The sequence below is a fragment of the Myotis brandtii genome, unplaced genomic scaffold, assembly GCF_000412655.1.
Source record: "Myotis brandtii unplaced genomic scaffold, ASM41265v1 scaffold679, whole genome shotgun sequence".
Lineage (NCBI taxonomy): Eukaryota > Metazoa > Chordata > Mammalia > Chiroptera > Vespertilionidae > Myotis > Myotis brandtii.
This window is the reverse complement of record NW_005370653.1, coordinates 107,573-118,781: the sequence shown is the minus strand read 5'-3', so window position 1 is coordinate 118,781 and position 11,209 is coordinate 107,573. Positions and strand designations below refer to the sequence as shown.

General features: G+C 43.3%; 1 protein-coding gene across 1 annotated transcript in view; it reads left to right on the top strand.

The window, feature by feature from the left end:
• Positions 1–29: 29 nt before the first annotated feature.
• Positions 30–11,209, top strand: part of ACBD3 (acyl-CoA binding domain containing 3) — a gene marked incomplete at its 5' end in the record, with an annotated part of 23,345 nt that continues 12,165 nt past the window's right edge. The window contains 4 exons of the mRNA XM_014529273.1: positions 30–37; positions 2,470–2,474; positions 7,944–8,094; positions 8,718–8,858. Of these exons, the coding sequence (XP_014384759.1) occupies positions 30–37; positions 2,470–2,474; positions 7,944–8,094; positions 8,718–8,858 (305 nt within the window). The remainder of the gene's footprint in view (positions 38–2,469; positions 2,475–7,943; positions 8,095–8,717; positions 8,859–11,209) is intronic.

Genomic DNA, 11,209 nt, shown 5'->3' with positions numbered 1-11,209 from the left:
GCTGGGCTGCAGGGTCACAGCCCTGACGGCCTGGGGCCTCGGTTCCGCCGTCCGAGGGCCGCCTCCCCGGGGTGACCGGGCGTTTTCCCTGATTTCGCTTCTCGGGTTTCCGGGAGCTGGGATGGAAGCATGAGCCCGCTCTCTCCCAGCGGACCCCATCCTGGGATTTATTTATTGCCATTATTATTATTATTGTTGTTGTTTTCTGTTTTACCGCCGCGTTTCTTTCTCTGCTTCTATGGCGTGGCACGTCACACCCCACCGATCTGAACCCTCTTCCCGCGGGGGAAGGCGGCTCTCCGGCGGGGGCGGCACACCCTCCCCGGTCCTGCGGGGGGACCGCGCGCTCCGGCAGGATCTGAGCACCTGGCACTCCCGGTGTGGCCGAGAGGAGGGCGTGTTCCGCCCGCACGTCCCCTCCGGCGGGTCACACTCCCGGGAGAAAGGATGCTCGCCCTGTCCTAGGAACTTGCAGAAGGTTAAAATGTGACCCCGTAAAGCAATGAGCCAAGAGCGAATTCTCAGAGTTAGGTTTAAAAGTGCTCCCCCCAGCCCACCCCCAACCCCGTGCACCTCGCAGAATTGTAAAATGTCTCGTCTTAGAGCATCGGTTCTCAACCTGTGGGTCGCGACCCCTTTGGCGGTCGAACGACCCTTTCACAGGGGTCGCCTAAGACCATCCTGCATATCAGATATTTACATGACGATTCATCACAGTAGCAACATGACAGTGATGAAGTAGCAACGAAAGTAATTTTATGGTTGGGTCACCACATGAGGAACTGTATTTAAAGGGTCAGAAGGTTGAGAACCACTGTTGGAGCAAGATTGTGGTGTGTGTGTGTGTGTGTTTGTTTTAATTGGGTGATTCACTGAGTCAGATGGTGGCGATACCAGTCACATGAGCCTGTCAGTGGGAAAAAGTGATGAGAAGCCCGTTAGTTTGATCTCTTGGAGATAGTGGGACCTCGTGGGCCGCCTGGGCGAGGAGAGACCTCAGCCCAGGAAACTTTAAGGGAGGTTGCTAGGTTCCCTACACATTCCAGAACCGCGTGTTTGTGACACTTTCCCCGGAGGGGGTACCTTTGGGGGTACATGTTTTACCAGCTGAAGTTGAGTGGTTCAACGTGGTGATGCATGCATGCAAAAGTTACTTGCTTTTTCTCAAAAACCAACTTTAGTCGTGCACGCTATGAAAGTCTCTCTCGTGTACATGTTCCAGAACAATTGATCGTGCCACACGCGTTGCACTTTTCGTTAAGAAGTTTACCCTTGAGCCCTAACCCGTTTGGCTCAGTGGATAGAGTGTCAGCCTGCAGACTCAAGGGTCCCAGGTTCGATTCCCGTCAAGGGCATGTACCCAGTAGGGAGTGTGCAGGAGGCAGCTAATTGATGTTTCTCTCTCATCGATGTTTCTAACTCTCTATCCCTCTCCCTTCCTCTCTGTAAAAAAAATCAATAAAAAATATAAAAAAAAAAAGAAGAAGAAGAAGTTTACCCTTGAAATACTCATCATCATTGCACAATGAATCCAGCCTTGGATTTGGGATCTCTTGGCCCTTGAATGTAGGGTTTCCTGTAGTGATGATGCATTCTCACATATATAAAATCCTGATGGTTTCTGTGCAATGATTAATAACTACATTTTACCTTCAATTTTTATTCTTAGAACGTAATTTTCCAGATTCAGGAAGGTTAACATATATTGTAGCAGAAGTATGTCAGAATAGAAAAGAACCAACTTCTAATCCTAGCTTTTGCCACTTGACTAACAACAAAAACATAAATAGGTAATCTCATCATCTGAGCCTGTCTTATTTGAAAATGGTAGTGGTATCATCTTTGAAAGATTAAAACACTGTACAATGTGCGGTAAACTTAGCATTGCTTTGGAGTCAGGAAGCCTTGGATTCCATTTACTGTGTAATTCCTAGACAGTTAAGTTTTCTAGACTTAGTTTCCGTCCATTTATATACGCGGAGCTGGATTTGATGCCTCAGATTTGAGATGTAGTGGTCTAACCCTAATATTATTTTGCTGAGTAGTAGGACTCCTAGGGAACCTGTAATTTGGGGGCCTAGTTATCAGTCACCTTAAAGCAGTGGTTCTCAGCCTTCCTAATGCCGCGACCCTTTAATACAGTTCCTCATGTTGTGGTGACCCCCAACCATAAAATTATTTCCGTTGCTACTTCATAACTGTAATTTTGCTACTGTTATGAATCGTAATGTAAATATCTGATATGCAGGATGTATTTAAAGGGGTCGCGACCCACAGGTTGAGAACCGCTGCCTTAAAGGAAAAAAGCTACATTGATAGGTATGGTTCACTCCCTTCCTAAGTTAGGCTTTCAAAGCAATATCCAAACACTTAAAAGGAGAAATAGCAGCGTAGCAATCAAAAACTACCTTTCTGCATGAATCTTTACATAGTTAGCAGTGAAGAGGCCATTAGGATGTGAGCCGCCACTGCGCAGTGCTCCATTGCCCAAAGTCAATCCCTTTCTCTCCTCAATTACCCCCTCCCCCCTTTACCCTCTCCCACCTCCCCCACCCCCTTTCCCTCTGGCCATCACCATGCTGCTGTCTGTGTCCCTTCACCTTTTTTCACTCAGCCCCCAGCCCCCTCCCTGGAACTTCTTTAATGTATTTGCTTGAAAATATTAAGGGCTGATGGAAAGATTCATTTTGTTTTTCTACACACGATCACTTTCTTGAGATTCGCTCAGATATCTGGAAAAGTAAAGTGTGAGGAAGCATCTACTCTGAATCCCTACATAACATCGCTGTCAGTTTGAAATATTGATGTAGTGGCGGGGAATCGCCTCCAAAGGACTGAAGTAAATGTGCCCATCAGAAATACTGGTATTGCCAGAACCGGTTTGGCTCAGTGGATAGAGCGTCGGTCTGCAGACTCAGGGGTCCCGGGTTCGATTCCGGTCAAGGGCATGTACCTTGGTTGCGGGCACGTCTCCAGTGGGGGGCGTGCAGGAGGCAGCTGATCAATGTTTCTCTCTCACTGATGTTTCTGGCTCTCTATCCCTCTCCCTTCCTCTCTGTGAAAAATCAATAAAATATATTTTTTAAAATAGAAATACTGGTATTAATAGTGTATTCCTATTAACATACTAGGAGACCTAGCGGAAGCCTGCATCTAGCTAACCTATGACTGTTTTTTCACTCTTATAAATTGAAAACGGATGCGTTTTAATTCATTAGGGATTGAAAAATGTTGGTATTCTAATCGTCTTTCCTTCATGTAATACTTTTCCTCATATACTATTTGGTTTGGGGTACAGTTCAAATAGGAAAAGAAAGTAAATGCTTCTTTCTCTATTTTCAAAATAATGAGTGTCTCTATCAACCTCAAAAGGTGACTTTTTTTTTTAGTATACTATTGATTTCAGAGAGGAAGAGAGAGGGAGAGAAACATCAATGATGAGAGAGAACCATTGATCGGCTGCCTCCTGCACACCCCCTACTGGGGATCAAGCCCACAACCCAGGCATGTGCCCTGACTGGGAATCAAACCATGACCTCCTGCTTCATAGGTCAACTCTCAACCACTGAGCTATGCCAGCCAAGCAAACGGTGACAATTTTTTAATGTCATTATGTACTCATGCTTTTAAACGTATTTGATTTTATTATTTTAGCTCTTATTATTGATGCTTAAATTATAGGATCATATATATATACACACACACACACACGCACACACACACACACACACACACACTCTAGAGGCCCAGTGCATGAAATTCGTGCATGGGTAGTGTCCCTAGCAGCTGCTGGCTGCCAGCCAGAGCCTCCCTTCACACCCACCTTGTCCTGACGCCACCTGCTCACATGCTCCAACATCCCACCGCATCCCCGCTCTCGTCGGGGCCAGCAGCACCTCCACTGCTGCCCACTGCCAGCTTCGTCGTCAACACCCACCATGTTCTGCGCCACCCCCTGGTGGTCAGTGCACATCTAACTCCCGGTCGGTCGAACTCCCGCCCATGGGGACAATTTGCATATTAGCCTTTTATTATATAGGAATATATGTATGATTTTAGCATCTGCCAGAGGATTTGTGCAAAAATACACAAATCATAGTGTATGGCTTGTTGACTTTTCACACAAGGAACACACCCTGGTAACCAACACCAGAAGGAGGTAATGTTTACTTTTATCAGTTAACTAAAATGAGAGCTACTCTGCTCATATTTAGGAAGTTGAGTCTAGAGTCGCACTACCTGGGGTGCTTTCTCCTAGTTCTGCCACTCAGTTTAAACTTTGTGCTTTCCTTTACTCAAAGGGTTGTAAGAATTATAAGAAATTACATATATAAACTCATAGATAGTACCTGGCAATTGGTATTCTGTGGCCGAGGACATTACTTAAACTTATTGTGGAGTGTGTGGGGGGAAAGTCAACTTTTAATAAGCACTTTGGACATGATAAGCAGTTCCCAGTGTTTTATACTCATTGACTTAGCAATATTGCATTGTATTATACTTTCTTGTAAGTAGTATAAGAATTTATCATTCAGGTTTTTTCTCAGCTCAATATGGGAGAGATGTGGTTGTTGTTTTTTATTTTTTTTTATTTGTTTTATTTTTTTTTAAGTATTTTTTTGATATTAGAGGGGAAGGTAAAGAGAGAAGAAGAAAGAAAAAAAAAAAAACATTGATTGCTGCACTGGGGGTCAAGCCCACAACCTGGGCATGTGCCCTGACCGGGAATGGAACCCGTAACCTCTGAGTGCATGGGACAATGCTCAGTCAAGTGAGCCACACCAGCCAGGGTGAGGTGGGATTTTAATATTTCTAAAAGTAGTATATTCTCTGTGAGGCAAAAGTGTGATAAGGGCCACGCAAGAAAACAAATTTGATTGTAAGCTGCTGTGGTAGAAATACGGTGTCTAGGATGAGGGAAGGGGAGATGGTCTTGCTCTCCTCTGCACAGAGGAGGCGATCCCTGGATGCTGCTTGCACTTTGCAGCACCATGCTTTAGGGTTCTCTTCTGCTCATTCAGAAGAGAGCAACTTGTAGGGTGTGGGAATTCAAATCCCTGCCCTCGTTATCATAAGAGCTGCTGTTTAGCCATTGACTGCGGAACCCACAACCTATGTATATGCCCTGACTGAGAATTGAACCCACAACCTTTCCGTGTACCAGACAAGGCCCCAACCACTGAACCACATGGCCAGGGCTTTTGTGGCTTTTTTGAGGTCTGTTAGATGCGTTTTATTTAATGCTGAAGACTAGAAAGAGATCAACTCAGAATGAAGAAGTGAAAATCACAGCTATCCAGTGATGGAATAGACTGCTGTGGGGCAGTGAGTTACTGCCACCAGGAAGTGTTCGAGCACCAGTTAGTAGTTACTAGGTGGATATGCTTTGATTGCTTTTGTGTATCTACCACAGTTTTTTCTTTGTGGTTACCATGAGGCTTATATAAAATATTTTATAGTTCTAGTTTAAGCACATCACTTCACAGCATACAGAAACTCTATACTTTTATTTGTCCCTAGCATTTTAGGTTATTGATGTTACAGTTTACATCTTTTTTATACTGTATATATAGTAACAAATTGCTGGAGGCCAAGGTAGATAAGGAGGGCAGATTTGAGCTTTGGTTGTGCCCTTCAGTCACCTGTCTTTAATGTCCTTCCCAGCCCATGTATTTGATGGCTTTCATTTCATCAAGTAAAGGCTAGACGGGACTTTGAAATAATTTGTTGCATCCTCCACCTTTACCTCCAGACAGAAGGGAAAATATGACTTCTCCGTAAATGTACTCTAGCAATTGAGGTGTGAGACTAATAACCTTGTGTATGATTAATTTCAGGTGGAAGGGACTTAATTTTAATCTTTCAGACCTTAGGGCTTGGTAGCAGTGATTATAATGCTGCTCCCAAATTATTTATGCTGTCTTATTAAAACTTATGAATTTAATAAGAACATGATCTAGAAGCCATTTCTATTTTTAATTGCTTGGGAACATGTGTTTTGTGTATTGTATTGGTTTCCTGTTGCTCCTGTAACAAACTACCAGAAAATTCGTGTCTTAAAACAACACCTCCTGTCTTAGAGTTTTTGGGGTCAGAAGTTCAAAATAGGTCTCACTGGGTTAAAAGAAATGGGGGTGGTGGGCAGCGCTGTGCTCCTGGAGGCGCTGGGAAAGCAGCTGTTGCCTCTTCTGGCCTCTAGAGGCCGCCTGCACGCTTTGGCTTTATGGTCCCCTCCTCCCTCTTGGAGGGTACAAGCTGTACACCAGCTTCCGGTCTCCCCCAGACCCTCCCTCTCCTCCCACTGATAAGGACCCTTGTGATTACACTGGGCCAAGGCGGGGAAGTCCAGGGTAAGGCAGTTGCAGCCTTAATTCCCCTTTTTCATATAATCGAACGTATCCACAGATTTGGGGTTAGGATGTAGACATCTTGGGGGGGTGCCTATTATTATGCCTACCACATGCCATAAAGTCTTCCTGTTACTGGACAGCAGAATATTCTTCCATTTTCTAGGCCTGCTCTTTCAGGGTCGTGGTCTCCACTGATGCTACGGCAGGGGGTCCCTAGGTCCTGGCATTGCCCACCTGGTTTTGCTGCTTTTCTTCCCGTCCTGGAGGTGAAATACAACTGAGGCTCTAGAGCAGCCATGGGCAAACTACGGCCCGCGGGCCGGATCCAGCCCGTTTGAAATGAATAAAACTATGATGTTTACTTTGAATTTATATTAGTTCACACAAACACTCCATCCATGCTTTTGTTCCGGCCCTCCGGTCCAGTTTAAGAACCCATTGTGGCCCTCGAGTCAAAAAGTTTGCCCACCCCTGCTCTAGAGAGGTCACCTTCTGTATCCGGCTGTAAATTGCTCTGCCAGTTTGCTCAGCTGTCTGACTCAGTTTCCCTATTCCACTTGGCCTAGTTTACTGGCCTGTCTCATTGTGAACTGACCACTGAAATTTAGCATATTATTAATTAACTCATTTGACCTTTTTACCAAGTGGAAACCAAAGCAATTAAAAAGGTCAGGTTTATGAAGGAAGGAAAAGGATCAAGTAGTTATTACTCTTGGTGTATCAGGATGATGCTCTAACCAACTGAGCTATCCGGCCAGGGCTAGTTATTACTCTTAATAATAATAATAACTGTTACCTCTGAAGTAGCAGTGGACTCCTTACTCCTCTCTGATTGATGAATCAGAGAGGTTAATGTCCTGCACCTAAGAAGTGTCTGAGCGGAGATTTAAACCTAGGCTGTCTGATTCCAAAGCCCCTCCTACCACGTCATACTGCATCAGCAGGATGGAAACGTTTTGAATATAGCCTTTCAAAGTATATGTGTGATCGTATTGAAAATGATTGATTCAAAATTATTTTTTAAACCTTTTAAAGAATGATTGTTGAACATGTTTAATATGTATAAAAGATGTCAGTGGTACACATATCTGTGTCCCTGACTGTAGCTTAACAGATGGTTTCTCTGGAGTCGTCTTTTTTTGTTGTTGTTTTGTTTTGTTTTTTTAATATTTTTTTATTGATGTCAGAGAGGAAGGGAGAGGGAGAGAGAGATTGAAACATCAGTGATGAGAGAGAATCATTGATAGGCTGCCTTCCGCACGCCCCCTACTGGGGATCAAGCCCGCAACCCGGGCATGTGCCCTGACCAGGAATCAAACCCGGGACCCTTCAGTCCTCAGCCCGATGCTCTACCCACTGAGCAAAACCAGCTAGGGCTGGAGTCGTTTTAGCATAAATATTGGTACTTGGCTTCATTTTTTAAAAATTCTGCATAAAAGTTATTAAAATTTAGTATTTGAAAAAGGTCTCACTATAATAGTGTTTCTATCTCTTGTAGGCAGTTTGGACATACCTATAGCAAAACTTGAGCATGCAGCTGAAAATTATGCATTTTTCCAGTGCTAATTATTTTCCTTGTGGGTTTTCTTTCTTTTCTTACAGAAAAAGATGGCAAAGCATTTCATCCAACTTACGAAGAAAAACTGAAGCTTGTGGCACTGCATAAGCAGGTTCTTTTGGGCCCATATAATCCAGACACTTGTCCTGAGGTTGGATTCTTCGATGTGCTGGGGAATGACAGGAGGTAAGTGTTCTGTTGTATAATTAATTTAACGAGGACAGTGTTGAAAACGGTACAAAGTGAATTGGTGACGATGTAAATCGCTGGTTCATTCGCTTAGAACTGAAACAAACATTTTTGCTTGCAGCTTCTGGAGGCTTCAGATGTTTATCTCTTTTGGGCTTGGAGGTGTTTATGGCTAAATATTGTGGAAGAAGCTTACTCATCTGATTATGAACATAAGACAAGTACAGCTTCATTTGATTCTTCCTAATAATAATAATAAAAGCTGCCATTTAAAATATGTAGTAATTGATTTCCTTATTGGGACATATAGAGAGCTGTGACAAAAAGGAATACATTGACTATTCAATTAAGGCTAAAATATAAGTAAAATTCAGATACGCTTTTGCTAATACAGAAATGATCAGTGCAGTGGTTAAGTTGTAGTTTGGGTTGTACGTGGCATGGCTAATTTAGTAAATCAGTACATGCTTGTTGAAACTGGAAGTTTTGCACCTTTTGTGTATAATAGAATTATTCTTCACTTTAGTTATGATTGAGAATTGTTAATGTTTAGGTTTCTATTTAATGGAATTCTCATCCTCTCAAGACAAGGAGGTGACTTTTCTTGTTATTCCTTCCAGGAGAGAATGGGCAGCGCTGGGAAACATGTCTAAGGAGGAGGCCATGGTGGAGTTTGTCAAGCTCCTAAACAGGTGCTGCCATCTCTTCTCAACATACGTCACATCCCACAAAATAGAGAAGGAAGAGCAAGAAAAGAAGAGGTGAGGCTTGGGTGCCCCGAGCACTTGATCCTTGTACCGCCCAGTATGTGGAGGCCTTTGCTTTATGGAGTGTTCTAGATCAGGTGTCTGACTGCCTTTGGCTCCACAGTGATGGCAGTTGGCAGACTTCCTCATGTGAGCAGATATTCCTGAGTTTGGGGCTTGCTGCCTCTGTCTGGCTGTCCCTGTAAGAGGACCCACCTCTCCACGGGGCAGCATTCCTTCTGTGTCATTACACTAAATTTTTGAGCAAGCACCATAAAGTCAGCCACCCTCTCCTCCTTACCCTCTGGTCTGACACACCCTTTGCGGCTGCCTCCCTTGTTTCTAGAATATTCATACATCGTATCATGCTTACAGGCTGTGAAGCATGGTAGGCCTTATATACACATTCCATGTTGGTTCTGGCTTCCAGATGGCTTATTCGTTGTTTCGAGGGGCTGGAGGGGGAGCTGCTGGATGCGCTGTTTGTATTTATGGATTCTTCATCATGGTTGTGAATGCAGCAGGATGGTAGCTAACACTTATTTATCTAGAGGCTATATTCTTAATAACTTCGGCTATCTACATTTTCTACATAATGAAAATGACACTATAAAACCAAATTTTTTCAGATTATATTACACATACTTTAGAAGCAGCTGGTTCTTTGGTTTCTCACCTGAACCTGGATTGGAAATAATAGATGAGCAGAGAAAATAGCCTGATAATGAGGGAGAAGCCAGAAGCCAGGAAAAAATAGACACAAGAATTATAAAAGTGTGGCAGTTTGGCGCCATTTAATAGAAAGGTAAACTTCTCCATCACTGTATTATGGCACATGCAGTTTTTATGTTTATAGTTATAACTCTAGAGTCATCAAAAGACAGAGCACTGGATATAATTTTCTGTTTAAGAGGATAGGAAGTAGCTTAATACATTTTCAAAGGTCATTTTTCTCCAAAGGAAAAGTTTTGATTCCTGTAAGAATGTAATGAGGTCCCTTTACTGGAAAATTGATTTATGTGCTACGGTGCATTGTGTAGTGATGTTAAGTTCCTTTTTAACAATAAATTGAATATTTAAGTGCCTATTCAGCATATAAAACTGTAGTTTTCCTTTTAAAAATAAACTTCTGTCATGAGATAAAGTCCATATAGAATTCCTTTAAGGCATTTAAAAGATTAGACTTCCTTGCCCGGCTGGTGTGGCTCAGTGGTTAAGCTAAGAACCAGGAGGTTATGGTTGGATTCAGGGTCGGGGCTGGTGTGGCTCAGTGATTAAGCTAAGAACCAGGAGGTTATGGTTGGATTCAGGGTCGGGGCACGTGCCCAGGTTGCAGGCTCGATCCCCAGTAGAGGATGTGCAGGAGGCAGCTGATCAATGATTTCCTCTCATCGTTGATGTTTCTCTCTCTCTCTCTCTCTCTCTCTCTCTCTCTCTTTCTCTTTCTCTCTCTCTCCCTCCCTCCCTCCCTCCCTCCCTTCCTTCTTCTCTGAAGTCTATAAAAATATAAAATAAAATAGAGAGACTAGACTTCTTTTATCCTAAAGCTTAAGCTCTGGCTTGTGGAACATCTTGCCCTGTATACCAGCTGTGAAATATTAAAAGTAGGTCATTTTATTACTGTACGTTGCGTCTTGGCTGTGGTTCAGGTGTGTGGTTAATTATTTAATAGGAATTTGGAAAGAAAAGTGGGGTAACCACAAACAGTGCTCATGGTAGAACCAAGAAACTGTGTGTTTTCTGAGAATCCTCAGAAATCTTCTCCTGCAACCCCTCTTCAGCCTCCCTGTTCCCCACACGCTCTTAGACGCGGATGGCATCCATGCCTCGCGCCGGAATCTGTTGTCCTTTGGGAGACGGGTTGTGGGGAAGGGGAGCACTGGGGAAGGGCTGCACCTTGATTCCAAGGGTTCTTTTCTTTCTTAAAAGCTTTCAAGTTATTTTTAGTTTCTGAAACAATACACAAATGAATACAAGTTATTTTTATGTATGAAACACAATCTGAAAACCTCCCTTCCCACCGTACCTTTAATCTCACTCCTCTCTCCATAGATAAACATTGACACAATTAAGATGTATGCATTTTCAAAGCTCATTTTTTTTCTCTAGACCTTTTTCTGTATATTTACCTGTTTTTTGTTGGGGTTTTTTTTGTGTGTGTGGTTTGTTTGTTTTTTTCCATGAAACAGATATGTTAAATGTCTTTACAAATTAGACCAGCAGTTCTAGCCTTCTTTTATGGGTGCATGGCATTTCAGGGTGGATTATTCATTCCTCTAAAGTGTGTTGGCTGCTTGCTCTTTCCAGCCCTGTGCTAAGCCCTGAGAGCGTAGTGGTGAGCTAGGCTGTCTCTGCCCTTAAGCAGC